The sequence below is a fragment of the Microplitis demolitor genome, chromosome 3, assembly GCF_026212275.2.
Source record: "Microplitis demolitor isolate Queensland-Clemson2020A chromosome 3, iyMicDemo2.1a, whole genome shotgun sequence".
Lineage (NCBI taxonomy): Eukaryota > Metazoa > Arthropoda > Insecta > Hymenoptera > Braconidae > Microplitis > Microplitis demolitor.
The window spans coordinates 16,907,228-16,927,483 of NC_068547.1; the positions used below are offsets into that span (position 1 = coordinate 16,907,228).

General features: G+C 26.8%; 2 protein-coding genes across 3 annotated transcripts; one reads left to right on the top strand and one right to left on the bottom strand.

The window, feature by feature from the left end:
* Window positions 1-5,342: 5,342 nt before the first annotated feature.
* LOC103572130 (general transcription factor IIE subunit 1) lies at window positions 5,343-11,298 on the top strand. Of its 2 annotated transcripts, XM_014441106.2 has the most exons (8): window positions 5,343-5,529; window positions 5,610-5,805; window positions 8,033-8,199; window positions 8,303-8,431; window positions 8,495-8,721; window positions 9,024-9,460; window positions 10,980-11,167; window positions 11,279-11,298. In XM_014441106.2, exons 2-7 carry the CDS (start codon window positions 5,679-5,681, stop codon window positions 11,153-11,155), a joined length of 1,263 nt encoding a protein of 420 aa, XP_014296592.1. In that variant the 5' UTR covers window positions 5,343-5,529; window positions 5,610-5,678; the 3' UTR covers window positions 11,156-11,167; window positions 11,279-11,298. The 2 variants fall into 2 exon arrangements, with proteins under 2 accessions (XP_014296592.1, XP_014296588.1); XM_014441102.2 differs by lacking the exon at window positions 11,279-11,298 and having other exon boundaries at window positions 10,980-11,238.
* Window positions 11,299-12,053: 755 nt separating this feature from the next.
* On the bottom strand, window positions 12,054-15,726 carry LOC103572142 (arrestin homolog). The gene is made up of 5 exons (XM_008550603.2): window positions 15,660-15,726; window positions 15,470-15,591; window positions 13,879-14,406; window positions 13,617-13,805; window positions 12,054-12,454 (listed from the first exon to the last, which is right to left on the bottom strand). Exons 1-5 carry the CDS (start codon window positions 15,724-15,726, stop codon window positions 12,140-12,142), a joined length of 1,221 nt encoding a protein of 406 aa, XP_008548825.1. The 3' UTR covers window positions 12,054-12,139.
* Window positions 15,727-20,256: the final 4,530 nt, after the last annotated feature.

Consider the following 20,256-nt stretch of genomic DNA (forward strand, 5'->3'; position numbering starts at 1 on the left):
TCTTCTTCTTCTTAGCAGTGGTTGGGTAAAGGGGATTGAAGAGGGTAAGAATTATTTTCTAGGTGTCTAACTTACCGGAAAAAAGACAAATCTTTTAGTGACTGAATGGTTGGATTGGTAGATTTCTCTTAATCATTAGCTAATTACTTTAGGCATTTTTTAAAATTAATTATTTTTAAATAAATTAACAAGCATGTTAAAAGTTTTATTTCTGTATAAATTCTGATGATTGAAAGAATGAAACTAACATTCAGAAATTTTTGTATAATTATTAATTAGACGTGTCGTTACTTTAATGACGAAGCTGTGATAAAATATCGCAATCTCCAATTCACAATTAAATAATATTTTAAATATTTGAATCATCATTTTTGTGGTTATTCTAAGATTTATAGCATAGTCTCATGAGCACGAATCATATTATTTTAGTATATTTGTTTTGTGACGTAGAGTGAGTCATGAATGAGTGAATAATAAAATGTGACATATGTGAGTAAAGGTAAAAAGAAATTGCACATATTGTATTCGGATAGAAATAGATAAATTATTGGTTGTACAATTAGTTGTAGGGTTGTCTGAGTACTGATAATACTTTCAATTGATATGGTATTATTTTTAAAATGATAACTGGAGTATAAAAATTATATAAATATAAATTTGTTTATATTTATCTATTAATTTATTTAATAAACAGCCGTATGAAGAATATATATGAGAATTGTTAAATGTATGAAAAACTAATTAAGTGAAATTCAAAAGTAAATGTCAAATGCAATTGGTGTGAGATGTGACTTGAGAAACTGTGATATTTGATATATATTGACGATTTATATACATATATAAGTATTAGATATATATGTATATAGAAGAAAGTACAGCAGACCGTACTCCAGAGCCTGGCCCTAAGGTTTACTGGAACTTCTCCAGATGTTTATTGAGTCGACTCGCGCACGCGCTACCCAATGTGACGATATGAGAAACCAAGACCTTCAAGATCTTGATCTACTTCCAATTTCCTCTATTTTTTTTTTTTTTAAATTTTCGTAATTATAAATATTAAATATTTTTTAATTAAGTTTAACATCTCAGAAAAGACTTTGCAAACTGAAATAAAATTTGAGACCAAGTCAGAAGTATTTTCTTAAACGCGGAAACTTTCAATATAAAAATAATTGTTAATAGTTTACATGATTTATTTAATAGAGACTCTTTATCTTTTGAATTTTATCTATGTGACTGATTTTATTTATGTGACTGAACGACCTAACAAGTGTGTACTCATTGATTTTTTAAGTTGCATGGTCGGAAAGACTGAAAAAATTTTATATATATAATGCGATACTGTCTACATATTTTAAGAATAATTATAATTTATTGATAATAAAATATTATTTTTTATAATAAAAAATAATTTTACGTTTATTATAGAACTGAATTCAAAAATTAAACAAAATAAAAATAAATAGGACAAAACGGTTCATATCTCTTACTTTTAATTTGAAATATGTGTGTTCACAAATTACTGTCATCAAAGTGTTTGAAAAAATTATAAAACTTACTGAAAAATGTTAAATATTCTGCAACTGTCTCCAGTGTTAACTTTTGATGAAAGCAGTATAAATAATACATCATTTATGAACACGTTTTATATCAATATTAATATAAATTGAAAGAAAAAAATGGATACAGAGGAAGCAATTGATTGTAAAAGTTTTAAAATAAATTTGGAGTGGTTCGGACTTGAGGAAAGTGAAGTTAAAAGAAAAATAAAACCGTGAGAGTATAATATAAATTATGAGAAGTTTAAGTACAGCGGAGTTAGCGAGTTTAAATATAAGTAGTAGGCAAAAATAGTAAAGTGAAAATGAAAACAGTTTAGATAAATGAGTTGGTTTAGAAAAAGAATGTATGCAGAAAATAAAGATGGAGTTAAAATAATGTTGTGGTCTTTGAAGACCAAAATTTCTCTGCCTTTAAGTTCCTTGTGTATAAAAATAAAATTTTTCTAAGTCATCTCTAGTGATTAATTCATTCAATTTCAACCTGTACACGGACATATTATTCTTGTTTGAAATTCTGTATAGTGTAAAAAATTTTGGTGTGAAAATTACACCAAATATCGTGTTAAACGTAGGCGGTGTAAATTAAAAATTTCTACACCGTGCAGAGCGTGCAATTCTGTAATTTTGAGTTAAGAAAATTAATCATAAAAATATTGATATATTCAAAGTACTATAATATCTAAACAAAATTAGTGCAGTTGGATGATTTCGTTCTAACTGTGATTTTTTCTATTAAAACTTTTAAGATTTTGAAGTTGAACTTTTTCAATTTTTTTTATGGGCATTATTTATCTATTTTCCTGTAAAAATAAAAATCTGAGAGGATTTTACTACAACTTGAAAGTGTCAGGAACGAGAAACACATTTCAAATTTTGCATTCTATGGTACTGATATAAAATAAATTCGGTAAAAATTATTTGAGAAAATTATTAAATTCATTTATAAATTCTGTTGTAACACTTTTAAACTCGTTTTTTAATAATTATTTAACACATTAATGAGGATTAATAACTATTAACTTTATAATTTATAGCAACTATAATTTAATTTATAGAATTTACTAAAAAATAAATTAATTAATTAAATTAATAAACATTGAATAAATTAATTGTCACTTGTATCAGGTAGCTTTCTAGCACGAAGTATTGGTGCCATCTGTATTAAAAAAAATTTTAATTAATGATTAAAATAATTTTACAACTAACTATTATAACTATACAATATTCTTATTATTCTTTTACATGGTACTGACAGACACGGTACTGACAGTTTCATTTTAAATAACAACTGTAATTATTTGGTTATGTATTTGATAATATCTATTGACTGTAAAGTATAGACTGGTATTAAGTACAAGAATTTAATATTTTGCTAAAAAAAAAATTAATAGTTGATGAAGTTTATCAATACCATGGTATCGAGAAGACAATTTATGACATATGTTTTTAAAAATTAAGTTCTAACATGACACGAACTCTTGGCACTTTTTCATCAACTCAGTGTTTGTAAATATTACTCAGATGACGTACTTTCAAGATAGTTCACTAGACGTTTCATAAATCTCAAGGAACATGGCGTTCAAGTCACACAAATTCAAATTCAAAAATTCGTTAAAATTCAAAGAAAAAAGTTATTGAACCGAAATTCAATGTTAACTTAATACATTGAACAGAAAGTGTGTCAATTTTTTTCAGTTGGATCAAAAACATTAGAATTTATGAGCTAATTAGCTTAAATCATTTATTGAGACAAACAAAATAAACAATTTATAGGTAAATTCTAGAAATGGGCATGACACGGTGCTGACATTCAAGTGATATACTATAAGTTTTCTCTGAGTGGCAAATTATATAATAGAAAAATAACGTTGAAATATGTTTAACATTATCCAATTAACACAAAAATTTCATTAATTGATTATTCATGATCTGTGAGAACAAACAATACAGGACATTGAATATCACAGTTAGACCGGAATCACCTAGTTACTGATTAATTAGTTAAAAATATTCAATGATCGTTTGTTGTTCATTAATCAAAGTTATAACGGGTAACACTGAATGGTGAAAAAAAATTAGATTACACCGTCTTAAAATTATACTAATGGATAATTTACACCGAGGATTTTTTACACCGTTATTTCATACTACACGGTCGTGTAAAGTTCTCGGGGGCCATTTTTAGACCAAAATTTTTTTCCAGTGTATGGTACTATAGTAAAATCGAACCATATTGGCCACCTGACTTAAATTGAAACAAATATATGCAATAATTACTATGACCATAATAAAATTTACAATGGTTACACTGTAAAAAAGTTACGGAATAAAAGCGGATTAAATCCAGAGTGAATGAGGAGTAGATGACTGTTTATTTATTTAATCCCTTTGGAGTGAATTTGGATTTAAATAAAATCCGTGATCACTCCGAACTCACTCCCGAGTTTTTACAGTATACAGTAATTTATGATATAATCGTTGTCAATTTTACTATGGACATAGTAATTTTTGCATGTGTTTATTTTCATTCCTACCGGTGGCCAATATAGCCCGACTTATTTACTATGACACCATAGCATATTAAACGAGAATAATTTTTCTGTGTAGAAATTATAGATAAAAAAGAAGATTAAGCTTGCAGTTTTAAAATTCGCACACAAAACTATACTAGTTTTATATTCAAAATAGACTTGAAAGAGGCTCACGATTTTAGCAGAATGCAAGAATGCGGAAAACTTTATATAAAGTTAATATTTTCTAATGTGTTTGGCCAGAGATTCGGAACATGGGTATCACATTACCAATTTTCGTAATTTTTGCATTTGAAGAACATCTAACCAAAGTTTAGTATATTGAGATGATACAGGTAACTATTGGTAGCTATTATTAAATTTAAAATTTGATTGCCAGAATACAGAAAAAAAAATATGAAAGTTGACTTACGGATTTCAGGAGTATAAAGCTCTCAAGTCCGACTGTGTGAAATTTTCATCGCCAATTTCAATAAAGACGTAATGTCATGAGTTTTTTAGTTAGCATCCACTACATTATTAACAACTTTATATGACTTAATTCAACTTTAGTAATAACCAATATATATTTTACATTAAAGTTATTCTCTATATACAATAGACTTTTTAGTTGTTTTTGTTCGTGTATTTTTAATTTCAATCATTTTATTGTTTCTTGTATAGTAGTTATGTTTGCTATTTAATAGGATCAATTTGATCAGATAAATATGATGGTGTTGTTATTAACCATTTTATAGAAAAGTCAGCAACAATTAAACATTAACTTTTGTTTGACTGACATCCAGCCCTACGTATCAAGCATTAATTTTGTTTGTGTATTTGTTTACTTCTAAAATTGCTCTCATAGCGCGGTTTTGAAGTTTCTGCAGAATATCCAATTTACTTTGATGATAATTTAACATTACAGTACTACAAGATAATACATAATTCGATTATAAAAAACTGCACTTCTCTGCCTCCTGCCTGACTTTAGAACTTCTTCATTACTTTCTTTGTTTCCTTGCGGTTTTGCAGTCATGTTGGTTGCGTTTAGAAGACAGCGACGACATCTTGCTAAAAATTTTCAGTCGATAAGTAAGAAAGTCGATTTGTATCATCGGAAGATGGATAAATAGAAAATACCCTACTTACCCGAACTCTAAAATTTATCATTGACAGAGTGACAGAGTCCGTTTATACACACACTATATACATTTATATAGAAATATGTACATATACATTTGTTGGTATTATTACATGTGTTATTGAATTAACGTTTTTACTTGTGACAAATATTTAAAATAAATGCGGCAGTAAAAATTATAAATAACTCCAAAAATTATTATTTATTTAAATGAATAAATATTGCCATGTACATAAATTAATATTAATTTTAAAATAAAATTTATTTCATTTAAAATTTTTTTTTGATTTTATGTTTATTAACTGCTTTTAAGGTTAGTATCCTGAAAATATTTATCAAAATTATATTTAAATAAATTATTAAATTAACTATTATTTATATTTTCTGATACAGAAAGTTGCTGGTATATTTTTAGATCAACGGACATTATTGTTCTTTAGTAAAAAACAAAAATAAATAAATATGAGTGGTGAAGAAAGACTTGTTACCGAAGTACCTAGTAGCCTTAAACAATTAGCACGACTCGTGGTTAGAGGTTTTTATTCTGTCGAAGATGTTCTTATTATTGATATGCTCGTGAGAAATCCTTGTAAGTATTTTTAATTATATTATAATTTTATAGTTATAATTTTTATTTTTATTATTTTTCTCAAGAAGAAAATTGTTGTTTCTTATATTTTTTTTCCTATTACGTTTATTTCTTATTGCGTTATTACATTTTAACAAACAACATAAATATTCACCATAAATTTTATTTATTTATTTACGCTTTCAGCAGTTTACAAATTTTAATTTAATTTGCGTTCTCTAGTGCAAATAACCAAAAAGAAACTACAATAAATAACAGATGATCTTTAGGAATGAATTACTAAAAAAAAATAACAAAGTATTTGAATATGCTAATTATTCTTAATTTTTGGATTCAGCTTTCACTGTTGGTTTCCGTTTCCACTTGAATTGTCTTTTTGAATGAATCAAGAGATCCACCAAAGAAATTTACAATTTTTGAGTATTCATTGACTAGTCCAAATATTCTGTTCCTGGACCCGTTTTGTATAAATCACTTATTGGAGTATGGTACTTCTAAAAGTCTATTTTCCCTCAGGTTCTTATTCAGAATTTTGAACTTGATGTCTGGCAATATTTCTGGAGAATCAATCATACAGTTCACTGCCTTGAAAAAGAAGGTTAAATCTGTTAGTACGCATCTTTCGGATAATTTCATGATCCCCGAACTTGTTTTCACATCTTCAGCATTCATCACTACACCTTTTGCCTTCCAATACTTGACTATACACTTGAATAGGTTCGAGACAGCCTCCAGTCTTTCAAAATTTACCGCATAATACGGTGACCAAATAACCGTGCCATGTTCCAGTATGGGTCTGACTAACGTCATACAGTTGTCTCAAGATTGATAACTGCTTGAAATCTTTTCCCAGCCTTATTATACAATCTAATACACTTTTCGCTCTAGCTATAACATTATCCACTTGACTGGTAAAGTTTAATTTATTGTCAACTAAGATTCCTAGATCCTTCATCACTGCTAGTTTCTCCAGGCGCGAGTCGCCAATAAAGTATTGCGCTTGATAATTTATGCTTGCACCTCGTGAAAAGACCATAACACCGCATTTTTTGGCGTTTAGCAACAACCCTTTTTTACTGTACCACTTGGATAACTCGAAGATGTCCTTTTGCAATATCCTCATATCTGTTTATTTATTTGTTTACTTGCTTAAGAAAGTAATAAAATGTATCCATATTGTATACTAATAAATTTTTATATTTAATATTTCTAAAAATATTAGAGGTGAAAAATGAATTGATAAATATACAATTCATTTTATAAAATGTTTGTCGGTTACTTAAAATGATAATACTACTTTTTTTTTACTTCTAAAATTTTTTCCATACTTAGTTATTTTTTTATGATACCGGCATCGAAACGTATATTTTCAGTGTCTCTACAACCAGTCGAAACAACGAATAAAACAAATTCATGTCAAAAATGTTCCAAAAAAATTCATGACAGTAAACTTAAAAAATTGAGACAATTCTAAATTTTGAGTTGAACATTTTTTGAATTTTGAAACAATTACAGTGTGAAAAACGGCAGTTTTCCAATTCTACTCACAACATCTCTACTCAAGAGAAGTAGCTGCAACTCTACTCATTCACAACTTTACTCAGCCTCTACTCAACTCACTGTTTTTTTTTACTTAGGTTTAACTCTGCTCAGTTATATCTTTACTTAGCTTCAATTAGACTCAGCGACAACTTTACTCAGCTACAACTCTCAAGAAATTACTATTTCATCGATTTTATGATAGGCTAAACTATGTCAGTCGAGTTGTAGCTAAATAAAGATATAACTGAGTAGAGTTAAACCTAAGTAAAAAAAACTATGAATAGAAGTGTGGGTACTTCCTCTGAGTAGAGATGTTACGAGTAGAATTGTAACACTGCCTAAAAAACTAGTTATCAACTAGTGTGGACTTATGTTGCGGGGTTATATTTTTTTTTTTTTAATTTTTTCAACAAAAATGATTTGAATTCAAAATTTTGTAAATTCATAAAAAGTTCATTATTAGTTCCAATCACTTATTTCTTGTGCTATTTTTGAACAAGTCAAAAAATGAAAAAAACTGACCTTCTCAAAAAAGTCTACCTCATTAAATTCCACACAATCAATATTTTTATAATATTATATTAGTTTATATTTTTTTAATAATCGAATTAATTAGTTGTTTAAATAATTACCCCATAGACTGAAATATAATAAATAAAAAAATAATAATAATATATATTTTTAGGTATGAAAGAAGATGATATTTGTGAACTACTAAAATTCGAACGTAAAATGTTGCGAGCTAAAATATCAACTCTTAAAAATGATAAATTTATACAAGTTAGATTAAAAATGGAAACTGGACAAGATTTAAAAGCACAAAAAGTTAATTACTATTTTATTAATTATAAGGTAATTTATTTAAAAATTTTATTGTTACTCAGGCAAAATAAAAATTATATTTTTAATTATTATTATTGTTATAATTTGATATAGATTTTTTAATATGTTTCAGACGTTTGTAAATGTAGTTAAATATAAGTTAGATTTAATGAGGAAAAAGTTAGAAACTGAAGAAAGAGATGCTACTAGTAGATCTAGTTTTAAATGTACAAATTGCTTAAAAACATTCACGGATCTCGAAGTAAGTTTATTTGCTTTTTTTTTTTTTTTTTAATGTACCATGATTAATTTTATAATTAAATAGGCAGATCAACTGTTTGATGGGACAACTGAAGAGTTTAGGTGTACATTTTGTCGTGAAATTGTGGAAGAAGACCAATCAGCATTACCGAAAAAAGACTCACGTTTATTACTTGCCAAATTTAACGAACAAGTAGAACCTCTTTTCATTTTATTACATGAAGTTGAAGGAATTAAACTTGCACCCGAAATACTTGAACCTGAACCAGTTGATATCAATACTATCAGAGGGTATAAGATTATTTTAATAATATTTTATACATACAGAAAAAGATTTTTTTTTGACGCTAAAAATTTTTACTTGCCCAAAGAAATTTTTTGCATTGTAAATTGAAAACAAAAATTTTTTTGAGCATAGAAAAAACTGTTGGGTCGAGAAAAAAATTCATGCGTCAATAAATTTATTCTAGTCCTAAGAAAATTTTTGTTTTCATTTTATAATGCAATATTTTTCTTGCGTCAAAAAATCTTTTTCTATGCAGTAATTTTACTTGACATTAATAATTTAATTAAAATAATAATTATTTAATTAGACTTGACACAAAGAAATCTGGTGGTCTACGAGGTCCAGGTGAACCATGGTCAGGTGATGCTTCAAGAGGATCAGGATTCGCTGTTGAGGATACCACTGTTGGAGTGACAATTGGTGATGAGACTATTGATGACTCTGCCTCACGAAGAAAAGAACGGCCAATTTGGATGATTGAGAGTACCGTAATGAATGACGGAACTGAAGTTGACGCCAGTGCTAATCAAGACAGTATTCTCGATAAAGCTGCTGCTACCGCGACAACTATTACGTCTTCGACAAATAATAAACAAGGTGATGATATTATGTCTGTACTACTGGCCCATGAAAAGAAAGGCAGTAACAATAGTGCTGCTAATGCCGTTAAAAGTGTTCTTCCTCAAGAATCTAGTGATAGTAGTGATAACGAAGATGCGAGTGACATGAAAGCTATTGATACAGGTTTGTATTTTTTATTCAATTTTTCTAACTAAACTAGTATTATTATCATTTTGCATTACTAATTCCAAAAAAACTTAGATTTTTATACGCTCTTTTGGCTTTAGAAAACTCTCTAAAGGCAAAAAGGCGTACAATTTGTGTTTCATTGCCAATTGTTTTGTAGACTTATTTTACAGCTAAAAATTGAAAAAAAAAAAAAAAAAAATTTGGAAAGCTAAAAGGGCATATTTTTCAAATTATACGCCTTTTTATCTTTCAAAAAATTTTTTTCCAATTTTCAGGTTTAGAATAAGTCTACAATATGATTACACGGAGAAAATTTTATTATACTATAGTAATTAAGAACTTATAAAATATATTACAATAACGATACACTTAAGTTAAAATTAATGACACTAAAATTAATAGCAGTAAAAGAAAGACAAAGAGAGAATGTTTATAGAGATACAAATATTCACTGTTTAGTTTTTAATATATGACGAATTAAGTCTAGTCGCGTTTCTATAATCAAGAGAAGTAAACATTTATTTTCTAAATATTCAAATATTAAAAATATCAGTTTCACTTTCGTTATAATACTATTTACGATATAACACTAAGTTTTTAATTTTAACTATTAATGGTAGGAAAAGTTTTCAGTGGTAAAGTAATTAGTTTTACCATCGAGAACGATAACAGTAACAATTGATGGCGGTGACAATTACTATCGAAGATGCTAATTGTAACTATTAAAGATTGTTACAATCGAAGATGGTAACTGTTACCATTCAAGGTTGGAAAAATTCTGATACAAAAAATAGGATAAATTTATATAAATTTAAATCCTTTATATACATCCATATTTTAGCTATGTCCATTTTGTCCTTTAAATAATTAAAATAAGTAACAATACAATCGTTTAAGACCAAACACAATAAAAATTTCCAAATATTGGAGCTGTTATTAATAACTTTAAATGATTGGGTATGATCATCAAAATAGCAACCATCCAGGATTGAGTGATAAGGAAAACTTTATCATCATCAATAATCAGTATTTTTTTTTACAACATAAAATAATGGAGCATCATTTGATCTGTAACGCCGATATTTAAATTCTTTATTAGTTTAAATAGTAATTATTATTTGGGTTGATGATAACTATTATCAGCAGGTTATTAAGAATTACGATGTTAATAATAGTTATAATTAGTTAAGATAATAAAAGTTATAATTTCTGATTATCATCAATGATTGTAGATTTTAGCATATAGTTGGTAGATACTACAATTAAGATTGTTTATCTAATAATTTAAATGATATTTACTGCTATCGAATTTAGTTTTAAAATTTTATTATAACTAAATGATTACTTTTATTATAAAATTTTCGCCGTATCGCAATTAAAAAAATATTATACGGCCTTTTTTTTTTCAAGCTTAGTGACCACAACCAAAAGGGCGCATAAAAATATAAGTCCTTTTGGAAATAGTGACGCGGTTTTTTTGGGTACTTATTAATATTTCATAAATAAATTACAGGTGATGTAGAAGTCATGGAGTCTGAAGACGATGATCTAGCACCAACAGTAAGTGTCGGCGGTAAAACAATTGCAATCACTGACGTCAATGATACTCTGATAGCTGAAATGACACCCGCTGAAAAAGAGGCATACATACAAACTTATCAAGAGCACTATTCAGACATGTACGATTGAAAATTATCCTCGGTAATTAATTTTATTTCCAAAACTTTTAAATCAATCAATCATGTGTATTATTTTGTATAAATAAAACCTTTTTTTTCTTTTTTTTTTTGTAATAAAATTCTATTATTTTAGAAATAAAAATTTTAAATATAAATTTTACAGGTAAATAAAATGAAGTAAATCTTATTAAAATATTTTTAATTATTTATTATTCAACATTTTATTGTTTAGGACAATCGTAACTCAACAATATCAGGAAATACCATATTATTGTTAAACTAAACGATTAATATTGATAAATATTAATAACAATAGTATTAAATAATTAAATAAATAAAATAATTAAATAAAGATTGTAGTCACTTCTGGAGAAACGGGAAAAATATTTTTTTAAACTTAAAAATATAATAATTATTAACGAATAATCTTACTTGACTTTTTTTTTTTTGCCTTAATAAGTGAGTTTCTACCCGACCACCACTATCGAGTAGAAACTCTAAGACAATAAATAAGTATTATTTTTTAATAAATATTTTTTCTCTTTTTTTGTTTATTTTTTCTTTTTTTTTTTTTTTTTTCCATCAAAGTTCGTCCATTAAAGTTCTATAATATTTATAATATAATCTGCATTTATTTTAATCCTTTTCAACCGACCTTGTTTTATATTTATATTATAGATTTTTTTTTTATATTCTTCGATCTTGTTTCCTCTTCATACTTAAGTTTTTTTTTTTTTGAAAGGCTTCATTACTAATAATGTTATCTAACTGCTCTGAGAGGATTTCCAACAACTCTCGATTAAGCACCACGCGAGCAGCAACATGCGATAAATAGTTTTCGATAATAAAAATAGATAAATTCAATTAATTACAATCCAATATAACAAAAAAAGTGTATGTATATTTTTACTAATTGAGAGTAATTGTTCCCTTTCAGAGTAATTAGATAGCACCAGCATTAAAGTACAGTTGTTATTAAATTACCTAATAAAATTTATTCAGGCTCGTTGAGACGTAATCGTGCAAAATCTTCAAAGACGATATTGTCATCGTCGTCATTTGCGTAGCATGAATTTTCATAACGTGCACGGTCGATACTTTTTGATTTTTTGAGATTTGCTTTTTCCCTTTCGGCATTTTCTGGCGCTGGGTGCATCAGTTTGAATGGCACGTCGGTTATCAATTCACCGCCCAATGTTCCGCAATTTAATTTAACACGTATTGAGTATGAAATTATTATACCTAGAGATTCTGCGGGACATTTACCCTCAGCTGCCATTGTTGAAGACGCCAAATTTACATCATCTTCCTGTTTATTAAATAATATTTATTATTATTATTAATATTATTTTTCATATCTTCTAGACTGGCATTTAGAGTTTAAACGCCTGGTTAGTCAATCAAGACAAGCTAATTTCAGACCACTAATATAAAATTTAGTGGGTTAAAAACTATCGATTTCTTCCTTACAGCAAAAAACGTTTAGTTTCTAAACGCTGAATTAAATTCTAACTTAGAATAATCATTATAAGTCCTTCAAGTTAACCAGCAGTTATTTGATCTTAAATTGTCTCTTTTCAACTGACTACAGACATTTAAACTCTAATTATGAAAAATATTGTGTGGCATCACAAGTAGCACACTTAGCTTTGTGACATCTTTAAGAGGGCAGTTTTGAGGATTTTTTTTGACTTATCAAGGCACCAAAATGTTGGCAAAATATTCAGAAATTTATGTCACCGCAAAAAATCTGCTTAAAAGACTTGACACAAGTGACGACAAAAATTAAAGTATAAATAATGGTCATATAAGTCATTTAAAAGATTTTTAACTTCCCGCTATAAAAATTGAATATTTTCAAAAAAAAAAGTCCGATTTTCATAAATTGAGTTTTCATCAGATCTTGATATTTTAAGGTCCTAAGAAGCTATTCTGACTATTTCCGGATGGGCATCCGTCTGTGTGTGTAAACTTTTTTTGTCCGATGATATCCTCGGAACGAATCAACCGATTTAAAATTTATTTTCAAGTTTTTGTTGCATAACTCGTAAATCGCTCGACCAATTTGTTTCAAAGTTTAATCTAATCTAAGTCTCTACCAGCTCTTTCGATTGCCGCAAAGCAAATCGGTCGATTTGTTCCGAAGATGTCGTCGGACAAAAATAACTTTTGTTTAGATAAATGTATATTTTTTCGGTCCAATCGTTTTTTTAACCTCGCAGAGCTCAAAACTTTACCAATAATTACGTTTTTTTACCAAAAAAACTTGGCTCTGTGACAAAAAAATTAGTCTTGTCCTTTTAAACGACATCTTAAAGCTGTCTCTTTGCTATTTGGAATGGAATAAAACACAATTTCAAATTTTGTGATGGCAGCCCTCGCCTTTGGCTCGAGCAGCCAACTCACTTTCGTCTGAAATCGTCTTGTTTCATCTTTTGCCACACAAAATACTACCATTATATAATACATACTTTAAGATGTCCGTCAAGTGCGATTCCACGGCGATCTTTATTACTGCTGGCCAAAGGCACAAGATAAAATTGTTTTGTAAAATTAGCTCCGGGTGTTATTGGACAACCTTCGCGCGTTTCCAGACTTGCTACATTCCGAGAAAACTGAGAGTTTACCATTGTTACTTCACAGTGCTGCACTACAAATAGCTAAAATAAAATAAGGTAAGAAAAAATGATCAATTGTTTGTTTGAACGCAAATTAATTTTTAAATCTTAATACCTTAATATTTTTAACTGCTTTACGTGAGTTGTTGGTAACGATAACATTAGCAGCTATTTTTTCACCGTGATAGTAAATTTCTCTGTCAAGTGTAACTTCAAGATTTAGTTTACCATTGGAGAATGTAAAGCCTTTGGATACCAGAGAGCTTGGAAGTCTGCGTCCACGTGAAATTGGAGCAAACTGAAGTTTTTTAATCGCTAGAGCTACCGATGAACGTTTGTGTCCTTTGTCCTCTTCATTTTCACCGACAAATACTTTAACCGTGTACTCAACTCCAAGCGGTTTTCCTTGATCATCGTCACCAGGTTGCAGTGTTACGGAGCTTGGAGAGCTGGGTGGGAAAACAAAATTAAATGGAAAAGCATTCGGACCTAATTTTTTAAGCAAACGGTCTTGAATTGGTGTTGTCTCTTGTTTTTCTTTCTTCATCGGTATTATTTGATCTTTAGCAATAATCATTTCCTTGCTGAATTTGACTCCCATGACTTCATCTTCCTCCCGACCATATCGGAATGTTGTAATAACCTTAAGTACAATAAATTATTTTTAAAAATATGTTTTATTATTACTTTATTTTAAGGGCGCGCGAATGGTTCGAACTTACGAATTATTCGGGTCGAATCGAATCGAATAATTTCACTGGGAGAACAATTTTTATTTGAGCGAAATAAATAGATTTATTTGAAACTAATGAGAAGTATTTATTTTATTGAAATAAATATTTAATTGAATCAAATGCTTTCGTCAATTATACTTAATAAAATCATTTATTTCGTTCAAATATATATTTGTTTATAATTAACAAATCTTAGTTGAAAAAATTACAGTACGGCTGGTGGTCTACAGTCGCCACCACCCAAATACAGATTTGTTAATTATAAACAAATTTATTTCATTAAAGTAAATCATATTTTTGTCTTAAAAAAATATTGATTGGGTCCATTCCAGTATGGGATTTATTTGGCTCAAATAAACTGTTCTCTCAGTGTTCAACTTTTGAATTTTTAAAAAATTTCCGACTAATTACAAAATTTTCAACAACTTAAAATTGCAATATTTTTTCCAATAATTCAAATTTTTGTTAGACGTAAATTTAGCTCAGACACAAATCTACGAAAAAATTAATTTTTGTTACTTGAAAAAAAATTAGCTCTCTATTGAACAAAAATTGAATATTTAAAAGCCGACCAGAGCTTGATTTGAATCGAGTAATTTGAAAAGTCATAAATAATTTAATAACTTTCGTATTATTATAAAATTGATGAATAATTCGAAAAGTTACGAATAATTTGAAAATTTGCAAATAATTCGAAACTTTTAAAATAATCCGGAAATTCGAATTGTTCGATCCCTGGTTAAAAATACTGATTGAAAAGAATTGAAAAGCGGTCACTCCATGCAAACTGTATATCTGTACATACAAACAAAAGAATTTAAATTATTGAAAAGAATTCAAATTTCATCATTTTTAATTATTTTCAATCAATATTTTTAAACAGGGACTTGAATGTCGAATCAAATAATTAGATTCGATTCGAACCCGATTCGCGCACCCCTAATTGATATTATTTATAATATTTGTATTAACTTGGCCATAAACTCTACGTCCTTGGAGATAATCATTTTCAACAACAACTACACCATCAATTGGATCTACAAACTCAAGATGATCAATAAAGTCTCTTTTGCCAAGGTAGACTGTAACTTTTCCTGTGAATAATTATATTAATTAAATACTTAATAGATATTATTAATAAATAAACGTTAAAATAAATTACCATTTGGTGTTGTCTTTTTAAAAACTTTAACAGCCACGACGTAGGCCAGCAGCAGCAGTGGAAACATTTGGCTAGCGATAAATAAAAACTTGAAGAATTGTTATACCAAAGTTTGTATCCCGCCCAGAAGTGACAATTTTCAAAGCTTAAACATCTCCTTCATATAGTACTCAAAAGGCTTCACCAATGAATCCATACGAATAAACTAATTGAATTACTCTTATATAAATTTTTTTTTAATAAGATTTAAAAAAACATGTATCATCTACTTAGTAGAATGTACTTTTATTCTCATCGTAACACCACCTGATCGAATCAGTATTCAGTATCCAACTCATCGTCTCGTCAATTTAAAGTGTTTTTTAAATATTTAAACCATTACGTCAACTATTACTTTGAATTATGTAAATAAAAACTTTACTTTCATTCGCGAAATTTTTTTTTGTCATAAATTGAAAATTATTGTCTTTAAAAATGAACTAATTTTAAAAATGTGAACCGCAAAGTTTGGAAATTTTAGAAATAAAGTTTCTTGTTACTTATATATAATAATTGTGAAGAAATAAATATGAATGCTAGATTTGAATCTATTAATGTAAGAAGAATTGATAAATCGATTATAAAATAGTGTGTTTGGTGTCATATGCAAATATGACCATTTAATATTTTAATTTGTTGCCAACTTAATTTAAATGTATAAAGGGTGATAGAAAAATTGTTTAAATAAAACTAGTAAAGTGAGAATTTATGTTTATAAAAGTTTTATATTAACCTAGAATGAGATGTTTTAAATTAACGTGTCTAAAAAACGGCCAATAGCTAGAAATCTATGCTTACTATCATTCACATACTCAAGCAAGTTCGTACAAATCGTAGGTGGAAACCGATCGTGAACATGGAGAGTACGATTCCACGCATTTTGATCCCCGAACAAAATATCTCTAATTGCTTCTCTCAACACTAGAATTTTTTATGAAAATTTTATAAAATATTTTCTAGAAGAATAATTTAAAATAAGTCAACACGTGGTTGAAATTGACTTGCTTCTCTTTCGCACATCTGATGCCCTTTTTTACGGGGTACGATAAAATATATTAATAATTTAACAGAGATAGACAAAGTAATTGTATTTTCCAATTTTTTTCCAAAAATTGATGAAAAATAAGAAAATATAGCAGTGTAAAAAAAAATTAAAAAACAAAAATTCATTATTGAACCGCTATGAATTCGGTACCTAACTCAAAAATGAATTCTGTTTAATTCGGCAGGAAAACCAGAATTCGTCCAAATTAAAACGAATTTAAATAATTCGATTTAATTCTGATTAATTCGAAAATAATTCTCCAATTTCTGGTTCCGACTCCGAAGTGAACTGAATTAAAACGAATTTGAAATTTTAAAAATCGGTTTTATTCTGTTTAATTCAAATTCAGATTTTCAATTCAGTTTAATTCTGTTTTGTAGAATTCGACAGAATGTAACAGAATTAAAATTTTGAATTCAGTTGTTTAAACAGGGTTATTAATTTGAACTATATGTGTGCCAAGTTTCATTTAGATAAATTCATGGTAGTGTGATTTGAAGTTCTTTCTATTAGCTACAAGATGCAATCAATGAAATTATCCTGAAACGTATCATTCAAAAGAATTGAATGTGATTGAGAGTTGAGAGTCGAAGCCGTAAAAAAAGTTTTTTTTCTTTTTTCAAAAATTTTCACAGTAAATAATCTATTTGAAACAATTGTTGAAATGGTGAGTTAAATAACGATAATAAAAGCTAATTTGATGAACTTTCAGATAAATTTATCAGAAATGAGCTATTGCCTTTCATTCAAAAGTTATTTGGAGAGAAATTGACAAAAAATTATTATTTTTTTCTTTTAATTTGAGAATCTGTAAACACCCACAACTCATCTTCGAACGAACTAGATTTTTACCGAAAAAAAAAAGTATGTTAAATTTCATTCAAATTCGTTCGAAATTGTAGACGCTATCGTGCCCAAAAGCCGGGGGTTATATCCCATATATATATATATATATATATATATATATATATATATATATATATATATATATATATATATATATATATATATATATAAATTTTTTAACTGATGGTATTTTTGGATCCTACTCGACGAATTATCTCGAAGACAAATGCAATAGCTAAATTTCTATAAGAAATCTACTAAAAAATACAGGCCATAATTATCATATTATCAATAATTAACATGTTACGCTTAAATATAAATTTATTTATATTATAATATTTCTGCTGAGCGATTGAATTATTAATATTAAATTTATCGACAAGTATTTATAAATCCAGTGCAGATGACTTTCCATCTCATAGACCACAATGTAAATTGTGTTTTTTCTGGATATAATAAATAAATGAAAATAATAAAGTGAATTTCAGTCTTAAGATTTATTTTTATTCCAATAATAAGTTTACATTGTATAGAGGTATTTTCCTTGAAAATGTTTTTTATATTTAAAAAATAACAGTATCAAGGATTTCATTTAATTACATTAAACTTTATTAATTTTAAATTGTTGTATTTATTAATTACTTTTTAAATGTTATTGGAGTACACAATTAGCTTAGTGTTAATTTACTAAATGAATTAAAGACAAAAAAATTAAATTAAATTGAAGTATTAAAAATAAACAAAAAAAAAATATAGAAATAAAACTAAAAATATAACGATAATTTATTAATACGCTTATCAAAGTTTTAAATACTTTTAGTTACAAATACATATGTATAATATATTAAGAAATATTATTAATTGCAGTGATATTTTTTCCATACAATTATCTACAATTGATAAAAAATTACGTAATTAATAAAAAAATATCATCTAACAATAATTAATACCCCTTAATTATGTAAATTAATAAACTAATTTATAATAGTTATTATTATTTGTAGATAGTAAAGCGTTAAAAACTTTAATTACGTTTAATTTATAAATCTAAACGTCCATTTCTTATGAGTTATTTTTTATTGACCACTTATATTTTAATAGCAATATTATTATGTATATTATTTACCTATTTAACCAGTTGTACATCACAACATCAAAGCATTTGTTATTAACTTATTAATTAAAAAAAAAAAAATTTTAAATTGACAATTATATAAAAACAAAAAATTATTTTTTACTTTGAATCTATTATTAATTGATTAATCAATAATATGACTACTAGTATGTAATTTTTTTTTTTTTATTTATTTTTTGTTTTTCGTTCATTTATTTAATAATAAATATAATTATCAGCTACAAGCAATAATAAAAAACCAGAAAAATATAATTCTTATTTATTAAACTCGTCTCTTTTTTTTAAATTAAATACCCCAGTATATCTTATTAATATGGCCGATGATGTAAAGAAATTCAATGCAATCATAATAAATACACAGAAAAAAAAATTTTTACTCGCCTCCAGAAAATTTTTATTTGCTCTAAGAAATTTTTTTCATTAAAAATTGTTAACTAAAATTTTCTTGAGAGAAAAAAATTTTCTTGCCAAGAAAAAAATTTTTTAAGCGAGAAAAAATTTCATGCGCCCAAAAAATTTTTTTAATCCCAAGAAAATTTTATGATACTGAAATTAGCCGACGTCTAATAATATTTGGATTTTTTAAAAACGACAAATTTGAAAAAAAAAAAAAAAAAAAAAAAAAAAAAAAAAAAAATTGCACATGTAGTTTTTTTCATTTTCTACATGTGCATATTTGTAGTTTTTTCTTTTAAATTAAATTATTGAAAAAAAAATCTAAAATTGTTAATTGTCTGCTAACTTCATCAAAAAAATTTTGCTTTTATTTCATAATGAAAAATTTTTCTTGCGGCAAAAATTTTTTTGTTTCTGTGTAATTATTATTAGGACACTTATGAAAAATGTATATTTTCATAGGCGGAAAAACAATAACATTAACTAAGTAATTAACTAACGCAATTGTAACAAAAAGGAATTAAAAATAAATTTCCATTTATCTATTAAAGATTTTTTTAAAATAAATTCAATAACGATACAGCGAGACTTTATTATCGTAAATAAGTAATGTCTACAGTAGGCACAATAACTGTATTTATTTATTTATATATATATTTATATACTTATTACTTATTAATTTATTGCGCTTAAATAAACGGTCGGATACCAGGGAACAAAAAATTTAGTTTAATAATTTTTTAAATAGTTCATTGTTTATTTTATTTATTTATTCGTACAATAATTCTAAACAATTAAATTTTTTTTAAACGAATACCTTAATGATTTATGACTACAAGTGAATGAATGACGATAATTAATTGAAACGTAAAAATAATAATTATTAATTATGTAGGAAATGATTTAATAATTAAGATGATAGTGCCGTTAAGAGATGTTCGATAGTGAAAAATATGAACACATTTCTTAGTAGAAAAAGATTTTTTTTTCCAGTACATGGTATTTTCTAAATGCTTGTTATTATATATAATTATTAAATAATAATTTTAATAGAAAAAAAAAAAACAATAATAATAATAATATTAGTTATTAATAAAATCAATGCACGCAATTGTTTTTTAATCGATGATAATTTT

What these genes read in the sequence shown, in the direction of transcription:
- LOC103572130 (XM_014441106.2), top strand. Translation starts at nt 5,679, where the DNA reads ATGAGTGGTGAAGAAAGACTTGTTACCGAAGTACCTAGTAGCCTTAAA. An exon ending in ACTATTTTATTAATTATAAG is followed by an intron (nt 8,200 to 8,302) that starts GTAATTTATTTA and finishes AATATGTTTCAG; the next exon opens with ACGTTTGTAAATGTAGTTAA. An exon ending in CATGAAAGCTATTGATACAG is followed by an intron (nt 9,461 to 10,979) that starts GTTTGTATTTTT and finishes AATAAATTACAG; the next exon opens with GTGATGTAGAAGTCATGGAG.
- LOC103572142 (XM_008550603.2), bottom strand. Translation starts at nt 15,726, where the DNA reads ATGTTTCCACTGCTGCTGCTGGCCTACGTCGTGGCTGTTAAAGTTTTT. An exon ending in TAAAAAGACAACACCAAATG is followed by an intron (nt 15,592 to 15,659) that starts GTAATTTATTTT and finishes AATTATTCACAG; the next exon opens with GAAAAGTTACAGTCTACCTT. An exon ending in GACGTAGAGTTTATGGCCAA is followed by an intron (nt 14,407 to 15,469) that starts GTTAATACAAAT and finishes ATTGTACTTAAG; the next exon opens with GTTATTACAACATTCCGATA.